Genomic DNA, 24,412 nt, shown 5'->3' with positions numbered 1-24,412 from the left:
AGGTTTCCGGGCCATGGGGCAGGAAAATGAGCCCGTGGCTGTGTGACCCGGGGAGGTCAGGGGGTGCTTTGGGTCCGGGCCGGGGTGAGGGGCTGACCCGTCCGTGCGGCTCTGCCGGGCGGGGCTCGGCTGCCGGAGGCCCCGGACAGGGCAGCCCCGGCCAGGGCAGCCCCGGCCAGCCCCGAGTCGCCGCTGACCCCGCGATCGGGGGGAGCCCGATCCGGAGGCATCCTCGCCCTGTCCCGGCGGGTGTCGGAGAGAGCCCTATCCCAAGGGATGCTCCGGTGGGAGCGCATCCCAGGCGGGTGTCGGGGGGAGCCCTACCCCGGGGGATGCCCGGGTGGGACCCAGCCCCGGGTAGGACCCAGCCCCGCGGGGGCGGGGCGGTGCCGCGACCAGGTTCGAGGGGCCACGGCAGCACCTGGAGGCGGCCCCGCCCCAGCGCAGGAAGGGAGCGCCCGGCGGAGCGGGAGGGAGCGGCTGGATCCGGTGGCGGGGCCGGGGCTGCCGCCCCGCAGAGCCCGCGGGACGCTGCCGGCAGCGGCCATGGCTTTCGGGAGGGCTCCGAGGGACCCGTTCGGCACCGCCGTGGGCAGCCTGGTCGGTGAGTAGCCCCGAGCGGTGCCCCCGCGCCGCCCTTGTGTCCCCGCCGGGCGCTGACCCGCGGCTCCCCTTGGCCTTTCAGAGCGGGCCACGCTCGGGTCGCTGCAGACGGAGGAGTGGGGACAGTTCATGCACATCTGCGACGTGATCAACGCCACGGAGGAGGGGTGAGCGAGCGGGGCCGGGGGCAGCGGGGCGCGGAGGTGGCACCGGCGTCGCTCGAGGGCAGGGAGACATCGAGCAGCCAGCGTAGGGCGCTGATGTTGAGTGACCCGAAACGAAATAGCGCAGGGAGCAGATAGCTTTAGTCCGCAAGGAAAAGCTTTGCCTTTCGCGGGGCCATCGAGGATTAGGCTCGGAGGTTCTTCCCTATAGACACACGCTAGAGAAGGGCGGTGACAGAGGTTTCTCACCTGAGTTTGACATGTTTTGTACAACCTGTTACGCTTGTCAGGCTGAACGGGTACTCCTGCAAACCCACCTTGAAAAAGGCTTTGAGCACTTGGTTGCCTGCAACACTTTAAAACTCTGGGGTTTTGCCTTCGAGTTCCCCAGCGTGCAGTGTCTCTGTCAGGCTGTGCCGCAGCAGGGGTGAAGCGAGAGCTGGGGTCCTGTGCAGTGGGATCCATTCCGTCCCGGTGTGCACCCAGGGCTCCCAGGACTGAGGTGCTTTCTTGCACTGAACGGCCACATCCAGGTTTGCTCAGCCACTTGCTGCTCTGAGCTTCCTTGTTTCCACCTGTAAAAGGGGGGCAAAAGGAAACTCGTTCTTATGTAAGATCTGCTTCAGCTTTGCATTGTAAGAACTCAGTTCTAGCAGTGGCATATTTTAATACATAACATATTCTCCAGGACAATGGAGTATGTTTTACTTTCTGCACAGGTGTCTTTTTTTCTGTATCAGCTTTTCTTTCCTCCCATTGTTTTGGATTCCACACTCTCACCCGTGGCTCTTAATGCTTGGAATGTCAGTAATAATTACTTCTTTCTGGTTATTGCCATAAGCAACAGCACACTTTGACCCTCAGTTGTTATGTAAAGTTTCCATGCAACAGAGCCTTTTTTTAATAAACTATTTCCTCTTGTGCACAGCTTAGGCTTGCAGAGGAACTCCTTGTAACTTCCTTCTAGGCAGCTACTACTAGTCACAGTCTGTAACACGATAGTAGGAGCAGCAGAACTGCTGCATCTAATTAGGCATATGGTTGTTTTATTGCAATATACAGCTTCTGACCAGAGCATTTCCAGATGCTTCAGCGAGGGAAGCAAGCAGGAGTGCAATTGTAGTACAGCTCTCTGCAAGGGAAACTTCTTCTCCACTCTCATGCTCCTATCCATCACTTTATGCTCTACTGATGTGCCTGGGTATGACATAAGATTAAGAAAAATAGAGAAATGTCTTCTTCTTTTTTCTTTTTTTTTCATGAAGTATAGGACTTCAAACTAAGAAATGCAGTAATGGTAAACACCCACTTAATTTCATTGACTTTGAAATGTTTTCAACAAAGATTTCTTAGTTTTATCTTAGTGCAACATTGTGCCTATTGCTCCATCTTGGATTCTGGAGAGATCCTAAAGAGAAGTTAGGACATCTTGTTTATGTTGATCATGAGTGTTGGGTTGGCCCTAATAATTGTACACTATAGATAGTCCATATTAACGAGGCAAAACTGCTTCCCTCATGTGATAAGCTCGATACCATCTTCCACCCTTTTCCTCCTACACAGATAGTTAAAAGATACGGGGTGTATATATAGAAATGAAAATGGCTGGGTTAGAAATACCCCTATCTCTGGGCTGGAATGGGTTGTCCATCCATCCATCTATGGTAATTACTCAGATGAGTTAAGTGCATCCTGCAATTATAAGATTTGAAGTTGTCCATGACACCCCTACTCCTGACAGCACTCCCAGGAGAATATTTTGTAATTGCATCATACTTGAAAAGTACCAGTCAACTCTTGATACAGCTGGCAATTGATACTCCCTTTCATGGCAATAAAAGCTAGATAAGTAATTCTATTGTACAGCAGTGAAAAAATATTATTTTGTAACAGACTTTGCAGAGGAGAATAACTTTATTTCTCTGCACAAATCTTTGGAGTAATGCACAGTCTGCAGTAACAAACCTGATTCACTGCTTTGTTGCTCTACTTCAGTGCTGAAGAGATTTTGCTGAAATCAATGGGGCAATTGCTCTGGTTTATGTGGGTGTAAACACAGGGACGGATTTGGTCCTGTATCTCAGGCTGGTATTTTTGGTTCTTGGATGAAGTTATGAACTAGAAAACTTCACTGGTAACTTTTCCTTCTTAATTTCTTGTCACAGGCCTAAAGATGCAGTTAAAGCACTGAAGAAGAAGCTTTCAAAAAACTGTAACCATAAGGAGATCAGGCTTACCTTGTCTGTAAGTACAGCTATGTTTATATTAATTAGACACTAAGAAGGCAAACATTCTAAACGATAAGGTGGCATGCAAATTACCCCTGACACAACTCTGCAGGATGTTTTCAGTCTTTGTTGTTTGTGTATACAGCACTGCCACAGCTCAGATCAGATGGTTTGCTGGCATTCCATGGACTTCTGGATGATGCAAATTCTGGTTTGGGTTGGTTTTTTTTCACTTGTTCTGTGTAAAAGTAGTATAGTTCTTAATTGCTCCAGTGACTGTCCCTCTGTGAGAGCCCCATCTGTTTGTGAAAGACCCGGAGGTTGGGATATTACATAAAAGCTACATTTGACCATTCTCTTACTCACCCTGTTAGTTGGTTAGTGAAACTAAGCACAGTGTGCAATGTGGTGGAATATGTGATACCTGCTTTGTAGAAGGAAATGTTATCACAAATAAATGATAAACTTGAAGGAAAAGGTAACCATGGTGAGTTAAGTAAGGGAGTGGCAGGGTGAGCTATGTGAAATTCAAATGTTACGGCTAAAGGTTGGCGTGTCTGGGAATATCCTCACTTGACATAACCTGGCCTCTAGAATCTGACAGTGTTCCTGAACTGCTCCTGGGTTTGGGGAGGTGTTGTGATTTCAGTCAATTTAAGATTTACCAAGTATATTAACGCAGGAAGTTCTAATAATGCCCTAAGTCCTGAGTTTCTGACTTGAATTACTCTTGGCTACCAATAGTGCATCTGTGACAAGAGTCATATTATTTGTATTTTAAGGTCTTGAGGATATTAGTCTGTCATTAATTAGCTAAAAGTATTTTCTTCACCATTTCCTTTTTTGAGGTTTTAGAGGCCTGTCTACGTCACTTTGAGTACTATTAATCATGGGTTTGCTATTTGTTGTGTAAAATCATTATCTATATCAAGATGTGCTGCGAAGTGATTAAGGAAGATGGGTGATGGATAGTGCCAAATTGTAGCTCGCTTAGCAATTGCCCAAGTGTCTCCTGACCAGTTAGAGATGAAGATAATTGTGTTAAACATGTCAATATAGACCTTCAGCTCACTCCACTTCCGCACTTCTTCCCTTGCTTCCTCCTCCACTTGTCTCATGAGTCACATTTTTGTGTGTTCTGTATGTTTGCATAATGGAAACACTGGGTTTCCACTGTACCTGCAATCCCTCTATCAGGTCTGTCTCCTGCAGCCCTTCTGCAGCAAGGTCCTGTTCTGATTATCTGACACAGTCTCTGCTGCTAATCCAGGGTGTAGGTTTAGGAGCTGTTTCCTGGGCATTTACAGTGCAGATATACCCAAGGTGATATTACAGCTTAGCTTTTGAGTATGTAAAAGTGGGAGAAGGATCTTGTTCTGGGTGTATCCAAGGAAGAACTTTACCACACTGACCTGGAAGTTTGTATTGCAGATGGAGCATGCAGCAGGTTCAGCTGGGAGTGCAATTCCTGTCCTGTTCCAGCCCCGTTCTCTGTCCTCACCCACTCCCATGCACACCTGTAACTTGCCTGCCAGGCAGTCACATCCTCTTGGCCCAGCTGCTGTTTTCTGTCTGCAGAGTTCTTCTCTCTATATTCCTTAATCTTGTTTCCTTTTTTAAATTTAAATAAGTTCCAGACTTTCCTCTAACTCTCTCTCTCTTTCTGGGTTTAGATCTTACATAAGATCTTCTATGCTTTGCCTCTCCCTCTGCCTCTGGCTTCTTTCATTTTTCTTTCTTTTTTTACCAGTACTGCCATAATTTTAGCATGTGTAAAATCTTTCCTTTGATGACCTCATTGCTGGCCATGTGTGGCTTTTACCTTTCCCACATCACTCTTCCTATGTGCTGTATCTTCTGTTTTTATCTTCTTAATTGCCTTAATGAAATTGTTCCTGTTTTCCATTTTGAAATGCTTGGTTGACAACAGCAATTCATTGCAAGTGGAAAAAAAAACCCAATTTTCAATTCCTTAAACACAAGCCCTTCCCTCCCTGTGCAACTCTCATCTCTTAAAAACTGTTTTCCTCCCAGAGTTTTGCAAAAATAAGGGTTCTTTTTGGATGAACTGTTAGTGCCTGTATTTCTTACGGTAAATGTGGTCCTCCAGCTTTTGAGACTCTACATCAGATTGTCTCTCCTACGTACATTAGATACAACTAAGAAGGATCTACAAATCACATTTCTTTTGAAGTGCGCTTTGATCCACTTTTATCTACTCCACCTTGACATCCTAGAATTTAATATTTCTAATGAAGCTGCTTAAGGAGCTCATTCCCAGAGGATACACACAGAGTGGAGTGTGAAAGTCTTCATGGAAGCCGCTCAACTGCACATGTTAGGCCTGATTCTGTTACTGAGATGGGTTAAATCTCAACAGTGTGTTCCTCCTCCTTGCTCTTGGATGCTTCTTTATTTACTTGGAGGAAGAAGGCTGAGTGCCAGCTGTATAATGTGCTGGCTGTGGCTTGGCTTCAGGTGCTCTGAGCTGCTGAAGTTCTTGTGAAGTCACATGGATGGAGGTGTTTGTGTGTTAGGCCATGGAGTTGCCTCATACTTGGCCTTTGATAACACAGAGAGATCAGGGCTGGTGCTGGAGGTTGCACAATCAGAGTGAAGAGGATTAGAGCTTTCAGGCAGGAATCCAACAGACTGTGTGTGTGTTACTTGACTTTTTATTACTGGTAGACTTTAGATGCATAAATTCTGTTTATGTAATGAACAGTGAGACAACTGTTCAGTTACCTCCATAGGTCTCCCTTGGTTTTGTAAAGCATTTGCTGCAGTGCCCCAGTTCTGATACCTCTAAGGTCTTAGGAGCTGAACAGCACATGGGGAAATTGTTTCTTGAATGTATCCCTCTCACTCCGGCATTCAAAGCAGTGGGCAGAAATTTAAGATTAAATTACTGTTTCACCTCTGTATTACATTGTTGGAAAATATTTTAAAGGAAGTCATTTTCCTAGAGAAATTGTGGATGCCCCATCCCTGGAAATGTTCAAGTCCAGGTTGGATGGGGCTCTTAGCAACCTGATCTAGTGAATGGCAGGGGAATTGGACCTAGTTGATCTTTAAGGTCCCTTCCAACATAAGCCATTCTATAATTGCTTAGAATTAAATTTTGAAGGGTATTTTTTCCTAAGAATATTTCTACTTTTCCTTTTAATCACATGTAATTTTTCTGATGCAGAAAGAATTTAGCATGGCACATGTGACCTTCAGATTTAATTTTTTTAATTAACATTTCACAAAGCAGAGGATCTGAAAAACAAAAACATGAGAGAGTCCTCCAGCTCCTCAATTGAAAGAGTACTACTCAATTTTATTATACTTTATGGTATATGCTGACAAAGAGAAAAAGAAGAGGACATTGAGTGGGGGCAAAAGAAATCCAAATCTCCGTGTTTGAAATGTGAAATCTGAAAAACTCAAGACTTCTGAAAATTCAGTGGTTTTGAAATGCTGAACCTTGATCAAATGTACCCAGCCCCTGCACTGTAATTGATGAGCGGCAGCTGAAAGAGCTGCTCATACCGGTTTGGTTTAAATGCTGGCCTTGGAAACAGCATCTTGCAGTTCCAAATGTCGGCTGGGCAGGCATTAGGATGTGTTCAGTGGAGTGTAATCCTGGACATGGATTAATGGCTTGCTCCCCTTGAGTCTGAAGTGCAAAGAAACAAACCGTTCATCTGGGTTTTCTTGCAGCCACCTTGGGTCTAAGAAGTGTCCATCACAAGCTGCATCCATTGCTCAGCTGTATGGACCAAACCTGGCTGCTTTAGATGAGCAGTGAGTCCTGAAACCTGGGTGAGGTCTCTGTTGATAAGGAACATCGTTGACTTTCTGCTATACTCACCAACTTCTCACTTTTCTGTTTCTGCCTCAGTTTGGCTTCACTTCTCTGTAGACGCCTTTTATCATTTTAGTTCTGTGATTCAGTCCTGTAAACCAGAGGCCTTGGATTACACCGTTTGCCCCCATTTTGCTCAGTGCAGATATCTGGGATCAGTTATCCTGGAACACAGCAGCTCTGTCAATTCCAGCACTTCTCACATCCTGTTTGTTATTGACAGGAAGTTTAATGGTTTGATTGAAGTTAATTTGCCAGTTTTGTTATTAAAACGTGTCTCTATTGAGTTCCCATTGTGCTGTGTGGAGCAGTGGTTGGCTTGGCCAGCTTGGATCTGTTCCTTCAGTGGAAGTGCTTGCGACTATGAAGTCCTGTTTGCACTGGAGTCCTATTTGCATGATAAATACCCATACTGAAATTATAATGAAAGGTGTTATTAGCATAAAAGTGGCTTGTTCATGAATAGTCCAGTTAAAAATAATGGAGTCAAATTCTCCTTTTTCTTATACCAGCTTAGTTTTACCCTGAGTAAGTGGGCTGGGGTGTCATAATCGAGTGGAAGATCCAGATCATTCGTTCAGTACTTTCATTTAGCGGGTAAATACTCAGTCCCTTAAATAGAGAATTAATAACAGGGAGTACCATAACAAATTTGCCATGCACTGGGTTGAAAATATTTTACACAGACCATCTTTGAAGTACTGCACAGGCAAATGACTTTGCTTATGTGCCTATGTTTCATGTACTCTCCATGAAAAGCAATGTTTCGAGCCAAGATATTTTTGTAATTATCTTTCAGTTAGCTTTTTGCACAGCAGTCTGCCAGTGTCTCTTTGTTCTACCCTGTTTTCATTTTGGCAATATATTTTCTTCTGGTCTTAAACCTGTTGTCCTGTAAGTTCCTGATCACACTGAGAGAAAAATCCCTGAGTCTTGACGTTAGAAAATTAGTTACTAAAATGATTTCACTTAGTCAAATGTAGTCTGCTCTGAATAGAAAGTATATTTAACATACTTTTATCAAGATCACAGTATCATCCCTTTAAAAATGTGTATCCTTTTGAGAATATGTCTTGTCTGTTACATGATTCAGGGGAACTTTTGTCTCAAAACACATGAAATTTTGCAGCCTTTTGTTAATGTCAGCCCTTTACTTCCACCTTTCTATCTTCCCTCTTACATTGGGAGGGAAAATGAAGCTATAGTTGAGGAGAAAGAAGCACAAGAGTGACCATTTTTGTCTCTGTGGGTCATCATCCATCTTCAGATTTGGGCCAGGTGAGATGAGTTCTGTTCCTGATTCTGCAGCTGATCTGATTGACCCCAGTTTCCTGTCAAGTCCCAGGTGACTGAGATGTAATGGCAGTTTTTGACATCTCTTCTGGAAAATGGGAATTATAATCAGCCACCTCCAGATGTACCAGGGAGAAGTGTTATGTCCTTACCACATCCTGCTGTGTTTGACAAGGCAGTGCTTACAGGGATCCTTGCTCTAAGCATTTCAAGCAGGGTTTTGGAAGTAGACTTCCTTCATTAAGATGAATCTGACAACTGGAACATTTCAGCTCATCTGTTTCAAATCAATGTGACCTTTGAAATGCATGGAGAAATTGTGCTCCAAGTTGGTGAATTTGTTCTTTCCTATTTTATCATTAGTCTCTCACTTACAGGGCAGATTAGAGGACAGACATTTAGTAATCTTGATTTTCTTCTCCTGCAGAGCTCTTCAGAATCTGTCAGACCAGGGTACCTATGTGCTAGGCAGTGAATTAATTCTATTGCTAAATCTGTAAAAGTAACTTTTTTAAGATATGGGCAGATTTCCTGCTGTTAAGGTACTGTGTTCAGTAACTGCTGTGACATAGAAACAAGTGTGACCATGCTTCTCTGTTAAAAACAGTGGCACTCTGGCTGGCACAGCTCCTTTGAGCTGTGCGGGTATCACAGAGCACGCAGGCAGCTGCTGTTCCCCTGAAGTAACCTCATCAGGCATTCTAGTGAACAGTAATCTGTTCATATCCATTCCTACTCTTCCCCATAGTTCCTTGAAACAAACAGAAAGAAACAAAAGCAGTCAAGTTGTGGGGTTTTTCCCCCCTATTCTTTGTGTAACCAAAGGTTTTTTGTATGTGCAGCTGCTTGAGATGTGTATGGAGAACTGTGGCCCAAGATTCCAGTCTTTAGTTGTGAAGAAGGATTTCTGCAAAGACAAGCTGGTGAAACTGCTGAACCCAAGATACAACCTGCCCATTGATATGCAGGAGAAAATCCTGACCTTTATCATGGTGAGTCTGGAGTAAACTGTGAGTGTTCAAAGTGTCTCTGCTGTGTTGTAAATGTTTAATTGTGCAGCCTGTTTAAATCCTGGGAACCTCTTCCTAAAGCAGGCCTTAACTTTGGAGCTGTTGTGGTTCCTGCTGCACTGAATGGAGTTTTCCAGAGTGGAAGAAGGGAATGACCTGTCTTTAGGACATGTTTTAAAAGCATTTGTCTGACCCACTGACTGACCATTTCTGTGACTGTTACTGTCCCTGATATTTCGAAACCAGGTTTGGGCACGAGGTTTCCAAGGGATGGTGGATGTGAGCGAAGTAAAAGAAGTTTACCTAGAATTGCTGAAGAAAGGAGTGGAGTTTCCATCCTCTGACACCAGCAGAGGTGGATCTAAGGTGAGGATATACAAGGACACTTCAGAAACAGTATGTGTTAATTTTATGGGACACAGAAGGTGTGTTTCATCTGGGCTTTTTATTTAAATGCTCCAGGGCAGAGTATGACCAAACTACTTAAGCACGTGAGCAGGAATCAGTTTCAATTATAACAGTGAAGATAACAACAAAGAAACCTGACCTATATAGTAGTTTATTTCATTTCCAAGTACAGATTCATGGATATGTTCTCAGAAATGAAGCATCTCTGTCTTGAGACTTTGAAAGATCTGTGCATGCTGTTTACTTCAAAATAAATGAGTGCTTAGTGCTCCAAACTTGTCAGCTTCTGAAAGCCTCAACAAAAATGAGTAAGATTTTCACAAAAACACGTACTGTTCAGAATATGAGCATCATCTATCTTTAAGATTAAATTGAGAATTGTAGAAATCTATAAGAAGAGATTATTGTCTGTATATCTCTTCAGCTTTGCACAATCCATGCACAGCCTATGTCATAGGTAGTGTTGTGTGGCATTTAGGACATGAAATATAAGTATAGTTTGAGCATTGAACTTCAGCTGAAAATACAGTACATGGTTTAATGCCATTCTTTCTAGATTGCTTTTTTTTTTTTTTTAAGAAGAATTTTCACGAGATCTTTGGGCACTGTGAAAGCCTTCCACCACTGTGTGGAATCTTGCAATTACAGAATTAGATGTCTATAATCAGTGCAGACAGGAATAATTCAGATTTATCCTGAGTTTGATCTGCTGATTGAATAGTGGAGTACACAAAAGCTTATGTATTTAAAGGTTGTTCAAACAAGCCATGTGAAGAGTGCTCTCAATAAATACTAATTTTTTCCCTCACCTAGTACATTAGAGATTATTTTGTCTACCTCAGGTACTTGCCAATTAAAATCAGTGGCAAGCTGTCTGTTTATCTTAGCAGAGCTGAACACAGTTTTTACCTCAGTCTCCAGGAAGTGAAGGGTTTGTAGTGTGTAGTGCAGGCTGGGATTTGCATTTGCATTTTTTTTAGCAGTCAGTTCAGATGCAATGCAGGTGAAGCTTTCTCAGACTGTTCCTGCCTTTCAGCCCAGGAGGCTTTTGTAGTTCACCTTCTGCAGAGACCCACACTCAGCCTCCGAACCCTTCTACTGCTTCCAAGTGTCATCCCATTCCAAAATGTCCTTCATTGCAAAATTGCATTAGCACTTTGGGAAGGACTCTTTGCTCTTAGATGACTTCATAATTCCTTGCTAGCCTGTTCTTGAGCCGTTCCCACTTTGTCCTGTGATGGAATTTACTTGCAAACGCTTTCTAAAGATACTTGATTTCCAAGCTTCATTTCATTACAAAATAGACATTAGATTTATTTTTGTAAATAGGCCTTGCTCAACAAATTCCGTGGGAGCACTGATTATGAGGAAGCTCTTGCCCAGTTGTGTAGTCTGAGAGATGGTCCTCTCTCAGCAGGATGCCTGCTGCAATTTTGTTCAACCCAAGCTCTGGTTTTTTTGTGTTTTCACAGATTTCACCCCTGCCTTGTGCAAAGTCATCCCCATCCTCTACCAGTCCTGCCAAACGTTCCTTCCTGCCTCTTCCCACAGGCCCAACATTGTTGTTGACTCCGGAGCAGGTGCAACACTACAGGTTTAGGGGAGGGTGGGTCCACCTGAAATGTGCTGTGAATGTGTGACTTGAGCAGCCTGGCTGCCACTGGAGTGACCCTCAGTTCACGGGGTGTAGCTCTGGGTTCTTGGTCTTAGGTTTGTGGAATTACTACTCAAGTGTGTGAATATCTAATCACATTTTACAATTCTGTTATGCAAATTGATAAAAGCTTGTTCAGAGATAAGCGAGAAAGCCAAATTTACTTTCACACAAGGCTTGTGTGAAGAGGTTGTTATAAAAAGCAGGAAGGAAAGGACAGTTCTCTTCCATTCCTGCTTGCCTATGAAACTAAAAGGAGAAACAGTAACATCAGTGAGAGGGATTAACTGTGAGGAAAACAAGTAGTGCTATCAGGCTTGGATCTTAGTTTGATTGCACATTTAAAAGCTGAACTAACTCCATTCATTTTCATGGTGTGTTACCAGAGTAAAATAATGCTAGCTAAGTCCATATTATACCTAATGGAGAAGAAAGTGTGTATTAGAGGTAAGAATTATTCTGCTCGCTCTGTTCACTTACACAATATTTTCCTGTTGAATTCCAACAGATTGGGAAACTGTACAGTGAACTGGATATGGCAAAAATGAATGTGAGAGTTATGTCATCAATATTGAAAGAAAATGTTCCTGGCTCTGAAAATCTGGATGATATGAATCTTTTACAGGTACCTGATAATTCATTGATAGGGGCTATTGGTTTGGTTATAGTTGCTTTCTAAAGTGTTATGTCTTGTCTTTTAACATCTCAATTTAGGTTGACAAATGGAACCCAACAGCAGGTTTCTATCTCTCATTTTGCTCAACTTGCTTTCATCTCCTTCACCTTCCCTTGACATCTCGATAGTCAGGAAAGGACAATACAGCTTGAAATGCAAATATAAGCTCTAGGGAATTCCGAGGGCAAAGGAATTTTATAATGGAGCGTTCTCTGTTGAGCATGTTCTGTCAAACAGCTCCGAGAACATTCCAGCTGAACGCAGTTGCCTTGTGGGAGAATAGATGATGACACAGTCATGCTCTCATATCCGTCCTGGCGTTTGCAGAGCTCTCTTTATTATCACCAGTCCCTTAGAGGCAGACTGAGGGCCAATAAAGAATATGAAGCATTGGCTTTATGTGTGTAACCTCAAAGGTTGGGAGCTTGCTGTGCTACAGAAGAATCCATGTGCTCTTGAAGTGTAGCCTGAAGGAAGTGTATTGCAATAGTCTAGTGATGTGACAGTGAACCTGTACGTGTTCCTTCTGTGATATTATGTGCTTATGCTGTATTTTTCTGTTTAGAAATTAAAAGTACAGTATTACTTTAGCATTGCAATAGTGACCTGTGTTAATGGAACCTTTTCGGTTTCATATTGTCTGCGAGAACTTAAAAAACTTTTACCACATCCTCCTGTTTCTTACCTTACCTCCAAACTGCTACAATGAGGAAGCATTTTTGGCAGTTTTGCAGCATTAAGTGTTTTGAAGAACTGATCTAATTTTTGCAAGCCTTGAGTGCACTTCTTCTGCTCAACATAGACATTTTCCTGTGCAACAAACCCTTACTGGGTGCTGTTGAGAATACACTGGTTTAATATGCTTGACCATCTCAGTCCAGTCCATGACAAGGCTGGGAAACAGAAAAAGTTCATCTTTCATTTCCTGTCTCCTGCTGTGGCACTTCTGTATGTGGCACAGATTCAGCTGCCCACAGTAAACCAGTGGATTCTTATTGACACTCCCAGTAATAAAATTGTTGGCAAAAGGTTGAGGACAGGGTGTGGAGTTCCCATATGTGGGAGAGTGAATGAAAACTCATTCCTTTCACTGTTGTTCTTTCTGTTCTTTTTCTCCTGTGCACCAAGTGGTGCAAAACATCAGGCATGGCCAGCCTTTTCCTTGAGCAGTGTTTAATGTTCTCTTTTTGTTTGGGACACTACTTGGATTGGACTTCTGTTGTCACAGAACAAAATCCTTTATTAAAAGAGCTGCTTGTTTAGACTTTGAGTGTGTTGGAGACATTGATTTCAGTCCCTCAATAAAAACTGTAACAAGGTGAACTTGATCAGTGCAATGTGTTTTCAGTTCTCTATCTTCGTTAGTGGCCAGGCTCCTCCCTTTCCACACCCTGTGCTGGACAAGGCTTAAGATACCAGATTTCACTGGAACTAATGTGCTGGCCAATAACTGTAGTTAAAGAATAGCTCAGGATCAGCCAAGAAGCGTAACAAACTTTTGTACTGGATGGTGAATAGACATGGTGAACAGATAGTGGATGGATGTGCAGGAATTTGGGTCCAGGTCAGCAGCTGGTAAGAATTAACACAAATGTATTGGAATCACTGATGATTGTTATCCCAGATGCTACTCCATCATTGTAAAACTCCAGTTTTCAGGCAAATCTGTGCCTGAAATGAGTGTCTCAATTTCCTTCTCTGTTGAGTATTGACACTTGCAAAGGAGAGCTAGTCTGCCTGTGTAATGGAGTCATAAGAAATACACATTTTTTTAAATGTGGATCAGGTAGTAAAGTGTGGAGTCAGGTTTTAAATGTAATTACAGACATTAAGCTGAATACATTTTTGTGTTTTATCCTGGGCCATGAAGATACAGTACTGAAAAGTACAGCACTCTACAATCCTGACACAGATTTAGCAAAGGGGTGAAGATTTCTTTTCCCATAAATAATTGATTTACATGAAGTATATATTTTTTGAGGACAAATCAGATCACTTTGAATATCAAAGCAATTTCTGAATAGTAGTTTGCAAATAGAGTAATTTTCCCCCTCCTTTGTTTTTTTTGTTTCTTTAAGCAGAGCCAGCCTGCATTTGCAAATGCAGAGTGAGTGAGAAAAAATGTTGGCTGAATTAAAGTTCCTGTTGCTAAAGAATTTGTTTCTTTGAACATGCAAAATCTGCAGAGGGGAGTAATATAAACAGACTGTCTTCCACTTCAACAGACAATAATGTAAAATTTTGCTTAATAATCTCTCATAATTCTCCTATCTGTTAATTCTGTAAGGTTTGTGTTACTTTCTCAAAAGTCCATAGATTAAGTTTATCCAGACTTCGCATTTAAAGGAATAGTTAGAGCTGGAGACTTGTCACAGAGCACTTCTGACCTTCAGACTAATATTTTCTTCAAGCAGATGTTGAACAGGATCGCATCCAAGTATCCTGCTGAGTTTAATCAGCTTCAAGCAGGATCAAATCACATTGGCTCTACATCACCCAGATGTGTCTTTGTTATTTTGCAATTTGTAATTTAGGCTTTAGAGATAGCTATATCTTTAGAAATGACAGTGGATCAAGAGGTAGGGGTTAGGTAGGAGTGATGTGGTGGTGGGAGTTGTGACCCTGCACTGGAGAGATCAAAGATGTGGACATTGTTCTATTTGCAATGGTCGGTACCCATGTGATTTGTGTAAATTAAGGAATGTTACCTGTGACTGCAGTGCTTGAGTGTCTTACCATTCATCTCCAGAACTGTCATATTGAGAGACCACAGTTACGATTTTTAATTTTTTTTCCTTCCCTTGGTTCGGGCAGAAATTGTACAAGACCTGTCGGATGATGCAGGAGAGGATCATGGAATTGCTGGTGACAGTGGAGAATGAAGATGTGGTTGTTGAGCTAATACAAGTAAATGAAGATCTGAATAATGTCCTCCTGGGACATGAAAGGTAAGTGCAGGGCTTCTCTCCTCACATTTGGAATCCTACCTGAATAAGTGCACTTAATGGGGAGATGGTCCCTATGCCTAGTGTTGATTTTATCCTTAAATTCAGAAAAGAAATATGATTGCAAAAAGAGAAAATTATGTATCTTCTGCCTCCTAAACACTTCAGAAATGGTTCAGGAAAGTAGTTAGGAAACCATAGCGTGGGGTAAAGCAAGTTAACAGCATGGACAGGAAATCAGATGGAGGCACGCAAAAATAATTTTGGAATTTTTGGTAGAGTCCAGTGAATTTGTCAACAGCTGCTACAAATCCTTTGGTGCTGGTGCTCATCCTTACCTCTGTTAAGTGTCTGTGCTTCCAAGAAAGAATGCTTGTCCTCCTTTCTAAACAATTTTGACAGCTTTACTGCAGGAATTGGCCATGGAGCAGCCTTCTGCCTCATTGCATGCTTAGGAGAGTTGCTTACTGTTCTCAGCTGGATTGAAACACACTGTTCTGCTTGTCTTACAGCAGAAAATGTTTCTTTATTTCACACATGAAAGCACAGCAGTACTCCTGTTGACATCCTGAGTGTTTGTCTGTTATGGCACTGCTAGCATGACTGGATGCTGGCAAAACTGAAATCAGTTTTCAACTCAGAATTCCAGTGTTGTTCCGCAAAATATCACAAGTATACTCCTGGAGAGTGTTCTGATTTAATAGGAGATACCCCTCCATCTTAAGTAGTTGATCTCTTTCACAGCTAAAAAGTGTTCTAGGAATCATTATGCATCAAGTGCAATTGTTCTTTATTAAATTTAGCAAATTTATAGAATTTAGTAATCTTTTTAATCTTCTTCTGAGTGCTGCACTGAAAATACCACTAGTTCTTCTAAGTGTCAGGCATAAACTTTAGGCCTAATAATGACAACATTAAGTTTTCATGTGCCCTTATGTCTACTGTAGTGTTAGTGGATTTTACAGCAGCTGCCTTGAAAGAACTGTGTGCTCACTTCTTCCTTTAGGAGGTTTTGCCTTTTAATAATCAGAAAAGGAATTCTATTCAACTTTTGTGTAAATCCACTGAAGTCAGATGCGGGCTTACATTTTTGTTACAAATGATGAATACTGGTGAGGCCAGGAACCTTGAACTGTGAATAGCAGCTTGTGGGTATAATTCAACAGATTCCTCAGTAAAGACATGGTGATGGAAAGAGTGATTAATTTGGACAGAAAACTACTGTATTCTAGTAATCCTGTGGTTTTTATGTAACAGGTCTTCCTGAGTGCAGATCCACTGCACTTCAGAGTGGATGAGTATAAAAACGTATCTGGTTCATTTTGTGTTGCAGAAGATTTGTTTTTTGGATCTCCCTCTGAACTATGAGATGTGTAAAGGGCCAACTGATTTTGATGATCTGCATCTGTTTCACACTGTGTGGTGTTGGAGGATGAGTCGTGCTGCATTTTCTGTTTCTGATTATTATTGTAGAATCCAAATTAAATCCAGAGCAACCTCCACTGTACAACCAACAGCTCATGTGTGTAACAGTGCTTCCCTCTAGTGTCTCTGCAGCTTCTTGGTTCTTTCTGGATTTATGATAAATACTTTCTGCTCTACAGCTGGAAAGGTTTTTTTTTCCTGCTGCTTCTTCATGCATCTATACTCTTTCTGGGCCTCCCTAGTACAGTGACCCTGAATAGCAAATGCAGTTGGATAAACAGTCTCCTGTCTGTACAACTCGGGGCTTCTGGTGCTGAAACACAGAGACCTTCTGGATGCTCAGTGTCACCTACCTGGGTCTGCTCTGGACCCACAGTAGCAGTGTTATCACTTCTAGTACAAGTGCAGGTAGATTTTTTTTGTTTCCATTTTTAAAAAAATTATTTCAGAGATCTGCGCTAATGAGAGGGTTGTGTGCCAGAACAGGTGTGTGGTTTGTCCTGGGAGGGCATGAGGGAATGCCCAGAGCTCTGAGGACAGAAGGCTTCCGGAGACTCAGCCGGACGAGTGTTGTGGTCAGAAGGAGCTGGATTTGGCACAGAGGATGTTCACAGTTACCTAGCTGGTGTGAACAGAGGCAAACCACTGTCAAAGGAGCCTTGGTTTTGTTTAGGAACAAGCAGATGGCTGTTTCCAAACGTGAGGCCAGGAACAAACCAGCTGGTGTTGGTGTAGGAGATCCCAGGACCACAGCCCTGGAATGGGAGTCAGATTGCCCATAAAGAGACAGGTGCTCCAGGGACAGCACTTGGAGTACTTGTTCAGTGCTTCTGGAGTCTTTTGAGAATCAAACGTTGATCATTACTGGTTTCATATTCTGAAGGACATCATAGGAATGTAAGAATGAACATTTAACTCTGCACCTTCAACAGGTTCTCACGGAACAGAGTTCGTTTCCTGGAGAACCAGAGGATACAACGTGAGCGGGAGGAGGTAATTAAGGATGAACTGCAGGACTGCAAGCATTCCTTTTGCTCTTCCTCGTGAAATATACACTTCTGATACATGCAGAATTTTATTTTCTAGTTGAGAGGTACAGGAGACAACAGACTGACACTACTCTTACTGATTTTTCTAAAGTCTCACTTGCAGAATTTCATGCAAATTCATGTAACTAAAGCAGCAAATAATGTCAAATCTAAGAGGGAAGCTTGGGTAAGAAAAATGAGGGAGAGATCTATTCAGATGCTGGTTTATTGCCTCTCCAGCTAAGCACAATTATCTGCCATACACAAAATGAGAAACCAAAGGTTCTTTTCATTTGCTTTCTGTTAATGATCTAGAAACTGAAATACTGTTGCACTTTGAGAATTTACTCTTGCTGCTGATTTTTTTTCCTGAGTCAAAGCTTTTTCTGAATTGTGACTAATGGCTTGTAGCAAATCTTTAATGACTGTCCTTTATTGATTGATAATTATGGTTGTGAATTATATTGCCCAAAGTAGTTTTGCACATGTTTCAGCTTCTGCTAAGCCGTAGTTATGCAGTCATCTAGGACTCGATATGAAAATGCATTGTAAATGCTGAAATACTGCTGACAATTACTAAAAAAAGGTAGATGATCTTGTTTTTCTTGAAAAACCCCTCTTACTACATTCTGGTTATGTAGGTGGATGGTTTTGCTTGATGGATGCACTGTTGGGTTAGTTAATAGCTCAAATGGTGTAGTCTGTGCATTTTTGTATTACTAAGGAGACTGTGAGTTTAAAATGCATCATCTTTTACTTACTTATTTTTCATCTGTTGTGAAAAAACCTGTATGATTCAAGCATGGGGTTTTATTAAACCTTTGGCTGGCTACATTTTTAATTCCAACACATTCACAGGAGAAAGGAAGGGAACTCTTTTCTATGTCCTAGGAAACATTATTGTGATTTTGATTTTTTTCTATCCAAAATGGGACTGGAAAAAATCAATCTCCTAAGTACGTATCAATCTCATTAACACAAGTAAGTAGCAGGAAAAGAATTGTACAGGATCGATCAAAAGATAAATGTCAGTCCTGTAACTAAACAAGTTCAGAATAGCTTTATAGAATCGAATCCTTTCTATTTTCTACTTCAGAACTGGTTTTCTTTATTTTTTGAAACTGATCTTCTCTGAAATGCCTATTTTGTTTCATCAGTTACATTTCAAATACACAGAGTCCTGATCTTCTCTTTTATTTACCAATTTTTAATACTAAGATTTTAAAAGTTTATATTCTGTGAAAACAGTAATTTGTTTAAAACTGTGTAAGTTCCTTAAAAAAAAACCCCAAAAAACAGAACACCAGGAAAAACCCAAAATAACTTTCTCTCTTTCAAATATTAAGCTGTACAGGAAACAGCCATCTGCTCCCTCAAGTGACCTACTTGGCCTCTCCATAGATTCTCCATCTCCTGTGTCTGCAGTGGTGCAAAGTGACCTTGCAGTGTCTCCTTCAGGCCCAAGTAGGTGGTGAATGCCTCTTTCCCTTCCATTCCGCTTCCCTAAAACAAACCCACAAGAGCTTAGTGGAGGAATCAAGAAGGTCCTTGTAAGAAAGAAAACAAAGATACTCCTTAACTTTAAGGATGTTCCTTAAATTTTCTTAAAAGGAGAATTGAAATGTGTCCATAGGAACAAAACTGTAAGGTAGTATAAGGTTGCCTGTAATTTTTTAACAGTAATTTTTTTCCCCCATTTTATAGATTTGAGCAGTAGAACATGCTCTGTTTTCTATTGCAGTGAGGCCTGTAAAACACTCTGGTAGTTTCTACCTCAGCTTGTTCTGTAGACTTGGAAGGAAGAAACAGGAGTTTTTTCAGGAGTGTTAGAAAGACTTGGCTTCAGGTACCCTGAATTACTGTTTGCAGAATCCCCTCCTTTACCCACTTTAGAGAAATCCATATACTAAAGCTAAAGGTGTGAATGTCCCCCTGGGAATAAATGCCTAGAATTCCATTTTAGTCCTTTACAAATAGCAAAAAGAGTTTGAAGTAGTATCTACCATGCAGAGCTCTGCTGATGCTGTAGAGATAAATATCTTGGATCTAAGACTTTTCAGAGTCATTAAAATTTTGCCTTTCATGTGATAAACAGCAATTCATTTCAGACTCTTTATAGGCCTTCCAAACAAAAACTTTACTCTTTCACTGTTCAAAGTACAAGTAGCTACTTTTGCATGATAATGTTTAAATGATCATTAATTACCGCTTTGAATTTCAGATGGCCTATCTGCACACCCTGAAGATAAAAGCAGGCCTCATCCATCAATTTACCCACAGCTGGATTCAGCACCTCCTACAAAAGCTCATCAATCCCCGTGAGTAGTTTCTTATCAAGGAATGGGAATGGATAACAGATCCTTAGGGGTATTAGTGCTCTGTAATTCATCTAATGAACATAGAAGGCTCTGAGGACACAGATTTACTACTTTTACATATTAGTCCAGTAAAACAAGTGAAAATTCCCTCTGTACTAGACACTGCTTGGGAGGGTTCAAAATACACTTTTGCCTGCAGCACTGTTTTGTCATAAATAGACATAAATGTACCTGACTTTCAGCAGGGAAAGGGAGAAACATGAAACAGGTCAGTAAAAGAGTTTAAGACAGGAGAGGTGTCCTTATAATGACTGTGCGTTGGACGCTGGTCCATCTGCCCATGCTGCTCTCAGTTGTGACACACAGGAAAGACAGACCAGCCAAAAAAAAAAATGAACAATCAGAATAAACAGTTTTGATCATTTCTTACTTACATTCAGTGTACTGCTCTCTCCTAGATTTGCAGCTGAAGCACAAAACAATAATGTAAGCAGCCCACCTGGACACACATACAGCAATGTGAGTAATACTTAGGTTCAGGATGATCATTCTTGTCTGGCAGCTGTCAAATGAGAACTTTCGGATTGACCCCAACTGCTGTCCAAGTGGGATGCAAAGATCTCTTCTGTGCTCCCTTCTCCATACCTCAGGGAATATTCTACTTGGTGATCAGGTCAACTTTCCTTTTTTGCTGCCACAGATCCTAATGTGGAAGCCTGTTTCCTTGGGTCCAGCACAATCCCAGGGCAATTTGCAGAAACCACTTGCTCTGTTATTTGTGTTTAATTTGTTGCTATGCGAAGCAAGCTGAGATCTCCTCTTATTGCCATGATGTCACTTTGGTGTATTTTCTATCTCAAATAAGATATTAACAACAAACATACAAAAAAAAAAAAAACAGAACAACCCAAAGCCCCCCAAAAAAACACAGCCCACCAAAAAAGTCACTTAAACCCCAAGTACAGTGCAGGGCAAATGTCATGCTGCAGAGAAACACCCATGACAGAAGGAATGGAAAGAATATGAAGGGGCTTTGAAGTAATGTTATGAAGGTGGTATGAAATAAAAAAGATGAGAAGCAGCTCCCAAACAAACATGCACAGTCCTTATTTTAAACTGCAAGTCAAAGCAGATGTTTGAATCTGTGTAGTGTAACAAATCACACAGAAGTAAATTATACAAATGTGCTATAGAACACTAAAAGTTGCTTTGAAGTTTGTGTGGAGAATGAAGATTAATTGGGTTGCTAACTATTGGCCTTAGAATTTTACCTGCAGTAGTCAGAGATTAAAGGTAAGTCAGCAGTTATATAAGTGAGGTCAAACCAGTTCTCATAGAACAATCTCTTTATGCATTGTTTTGCTTGATGTCCTTAGCTGGTGACTCTTCTAAGCCCAGTGCCTCTGAACCCAATAAATCTGCAGACTGGACAGACTGTGCCATCGAATGGACCATCACCAGCAGGTAATAAATACTGCAAATCACCTCTTTCACGTTTCATTTTCTTGTTAGAACTTAAGGCCTTTACATAATGACTGGCAGTGACTAGGAGCAGCAACAAACATTGACAAAGTCATACTGCTCATGGATGCTATTACACACCTGTCCATTTTAGCATTTAAAGCAGCTGAATCCATAGCAGATAATGTGCTACTTTCAGGAAGACACAAAAAACATGCAGTAATCATGCTGTTCATTCTCATTTAAATCTGGATGTGTCTGCCTGTCTTTATTCTTCAGCTCCATCAAAGAACAAGTCACAGTCACCTCATTACTACGAGATAATGGAATTTGATCCCTTGGCTCCCACTGAGTAAGTAACTTTTTAAATATAATTTTAAAATTCAGAGGTGCCAAAGGCAAAATGGCTTTTTCTTCTGAGAGGGAAAGCAGACCTCTCTACGTAGGTTGAGTTAACTGACCAACTGCATCACTGATGGAAATGACAGTGGCTGCATTTTGTATGTTTTCTTCCAGTATTTCTGGCATAAACAATTAAGGAATAAACTGTAGTGTGCTCTCATTAACTGGCATCTGTAAAAATGGAGGAGTAATCCTGGGTCAAAATTACTAAAAATCCTATCCAGTGATACAGAAAGGTGGAGGAAATATGGTCAGGGTCCTGCTGAAGGAAGCTGATAGAACTTCAACACAGGTAGTTCTGGAATAAGATAACAGAAGGAATTCCTGTTCACAGCAATCATGTTTTTTAAAGAATGTTTTTCTACTGCATATGAAAAAAACCCTCAGTTTAAATATAAACCACAAAAGGGAATGGATGCTGTGTCTCTCCAGAAGGCCAAAATAGTGAGACAGTGAACTAATACAAAACTTAACAGATGGCAGAACCCCCCTTTCTAACAGGAAATTGCAAAAAAATTGAGCTGTCTATACAAAACTTATTTCCAAGGAGCCATTGAATTCTGAGGTAGGGAAATCTCAACAAAGCTTCCATTGTTTTTTTTTTAATTAGTGCAGTAATTGCACAGTGGTGCACTTGCCATTTGCGTTTTGCAGTCCTGTTCCCAAACTTGTTTGATCAAAAGTAACAATGTCCAGAGGTACCTCATTAAATGTAAGATCATCAGAGCAAGGTTGGCCCTTTGTTTCCATGGAGACCTGGGCATCCTGCAAGGGAAGCTACACTGTAAACTTTGGGCAGGATTTCCCTGGTGCATTTTGTCAAAATGAAATGTGATATAGGAGTCACCCTGCTCCTCCTCTTTCAGAGCTATTTATGAAGAAATTGATGATGTGCTGAAGACAGACGTTTAAAAGAACACAGACTGAAGGTGGAGGTGGAATCCTTTCCTGAATACTCTCTGGTGCTGGTCCTGTGCAGTGCTTCCTGTAACTACAAGTGAATAACAGAAAAGATTTTTGCATTTTGACACAACAAATAATTAGTGTTGGAGTACTAAGCTGTGTGCAAGTTGACAAGTTACTTGGCTCTACACCTTGACAATTTGTCCTAAATGTTCAGCTGTGTGTTCTTCAACGTCACTTGAATGGTTAAAGTATTTTGGGGGCCTTTAAAATGGGACTTCCAAATTCACCTGTGTATGAAGTAACACTTGATACCAGGCACAAGTAAACAAAAAGGACATTACATTCACAGAAACTGCAGAACCCAGTTTCTCTTTTGGCCTCACTGCTGTCTATGTTCATCTCCCTAGAAATCTATCAGGGGGTTTTGACATATAAAATGTTTTTCTAAAATTGGCCTCTTGATAGATGTCTGAAGACGTGCAGTGTTACTTTCCTACATCCTTAATACAGATTTTCTTTTTTTATTTTCTTCCAAAAACCCCACAGTATAGTTGGATTTTTGTCTTGGGAAGAACCTAAGCTGGGACGCAAAGTGCTGTCATCCATAATTAACAGAGCAGGAAAAAAACCTGCTTGCTCCTGTGTTGTTGTTGTTGCTTTTATTGACTCAGTAAATATTGGAGGGGGATCAGTTATTTCTTTTGATGTTCCTGCCCTGCAGAGATTGTTCTGGTGAAGGAAAAATTAATCATCTACAATGCAGATGAGCAATAGTTACCCATTTATTTTGTTTAACCCTGTTAATAACTGTTTTGTCTTTTAATAAGTGCCTTATCTATTTTAATGCTAAATGTAAACTGTGCACTTTAACAGGTATAGTTCTCTGAATTTATAGCTAATACAAAATTTGAGAACTTAGTTCATGTTCATAGCCGATAAGCTAATTTGTGAAATAACTGCATTTTAAACATTCCTTATGTTAACTGTTTAAGGGATAAGTTCTCAGCTGGTTTTGCAATTTTTGTAGCATAAAATCCCAAATAAAAGCAAATGCTGAGATGTAAACTCTCATCGCTTCCAACTTTTTCTCTATTTGTGTATTCCTTGAAACATAAATGTAGGTAGCTTTGGAAGTATTTTAGTGTGAGTCTGTGCAGTTTGCTGCAGGACCATCAGAACCCCTTGCTTCTATTCAAAACACAACCTTGACAAAGTTGGGGGTTTTGTAAGCTGAGGTGAAAAGGTGAGTTACTTTACTCTTAATTTTTCTTGCATATTTGCAGTGGTCTGGACTGCAGCCTGAGAAAACATCTGAAAATAGGATTTGAGGTGGATTGTTTTTTTAATTTTTCCCCCTACAGCTTAGTTGTATAGGCAGAACCCCCACCGTGAAAGGTAACAAATCCAACTGCCTGTTCCAGTGTAATCCATAATGGGTGATTGCTGAAGAAACCTGTGTTTAAAGCAGCACAGATAGATGGAGGGGAATTGGCTAATTACCAAGGTTAGAGCCTGTGTTACAGAGGGAATGTGCTCAGCATCTGTGCAAATTTGGGGGTTCAAAACTCGGGGGAAGAAACCACATTTTTATGGAATTGCCACTTGCCAGGGGGATACTCCTTTTCTTCTGAAGAATGTGGCCAGAATAAAGCAATGGGTGGAGAACTCCCATAATCAGCTTTTAGAAGGACAGTGGACTAAAGGCAACTGAGGTAAGAAGTTTTTTTTTCCCCTAGTCTGGAGTCAAATATTAGTCTTGATACTCCTTTTTTTTTCCTGAAGCATACTGGAATTATAAAGCTTGCTGCTATCTTCTGTTGGGGCCCTGCCCCTGGTCAGCCTTGTTCCCCATTGGTTGTTTTGTGTTCCCCTGTGTGGGCAAGGACCCTCGGGTCCTGTGACTGTGAGAGTTCCTCGGCAGATCCTCAGCCATGTGGCTGGAGAAATAAACATCTCTGAAACATCCATCAAGAATTGGTCCATACATATTCTTTTCTGCGGGCCTCGTTGTTTGATACACGTGTTGCAGTTTCCCCAGTGT

At 41.4% G+C, this 24,412-nt stretch overlaps 1 protein-coding gene across 2 annotated transcripts; it reads left to right on the top strand.

The window, feature by feature from the left end:
- Positions 1–422: 422 nt before the first annotated feature.
- Positions 423–23,452, top strand: TOM1L1 (target of myb1 like 1 membrane trafficking protein). Of its 2 annotated transcripts, XM_032128729.1 has the most exons (15): positions 423–604; positions 686–770; positions 2,933–3,011; positions 8,981–9,130; positions 9,395–9,514; positions 11,029–11,136; positions 11,719–11,835; positions 14,701–14,834; positions 17,189–17,249; positions 18,631–18,748; positions 19,506–19,602; positions 20,061–20,121; positions 20,979–21,066; positions 21,343–21,415; positions 22,332–23,452. In XM_032128729.1, the coding sequence occupies exons 1-15, from the start codon at positions 547–549 to the stop codon at positions 22,375–22,377; spliced, it is 1,395 nt and encodes a 464-aa protein (XP_031984620.1). In that variant the 5' UTR covers positions 423–546; the 3' UTR covers positions 22,378–23,452. The 2 variants fall into 2 exon arrangements, with proteins under 2 accessions (XP_031984620.1, XP_031984619.1); XM_032128728.1 differs by lacking the exon at positions 686–770 and having other exon boundaries at positions 432–604.
- The last annotated feature ends 960 nt before the right edge of the window (positions 23,453–24,412 follow it).

This window comes from Corvus moneduloides, chromosome 19 (genome assembly GCF_009650955.1).
Source record: "Corvus moneduloides isolate bCorMon1 chromosome 19, bCorMon1.pri, whole genome shotgun sequence".
Lineage (NCBI taxonomy): Eukaryota > Metazoa > Chordata > Aves > Passeriformes > Corvidae > Corvus > Corvus moneduloides.
Note: the sequence above shows the minus strand (reverse complement) of the source record. Positions and strands in the feature narration are given on the sequence as shown.

Coding starts and splice junctions, on each gene's coding strand:
- TOM1L1 (XM_032128729.1), top strand. CDS start 547: ATGGCTTTCGGGAGGGCTCCGAGGGACCCGTTCGGCACCGCCGTGGGC. Junction 11,137..11,718: donor TGTTGTTGACTCCGGAGCAG/GTGCAACACTAC, acceptor GAATTCCAACAG/ATTGGGAAACTGTACAGTGA. Junction 14,835..17,188: donor GTCCTCCTGGGACATGAAAG/GTAAGTGCAGGG, acceptor CACCTTCAACAG/GTTCTCACGGAACAGAGTTC.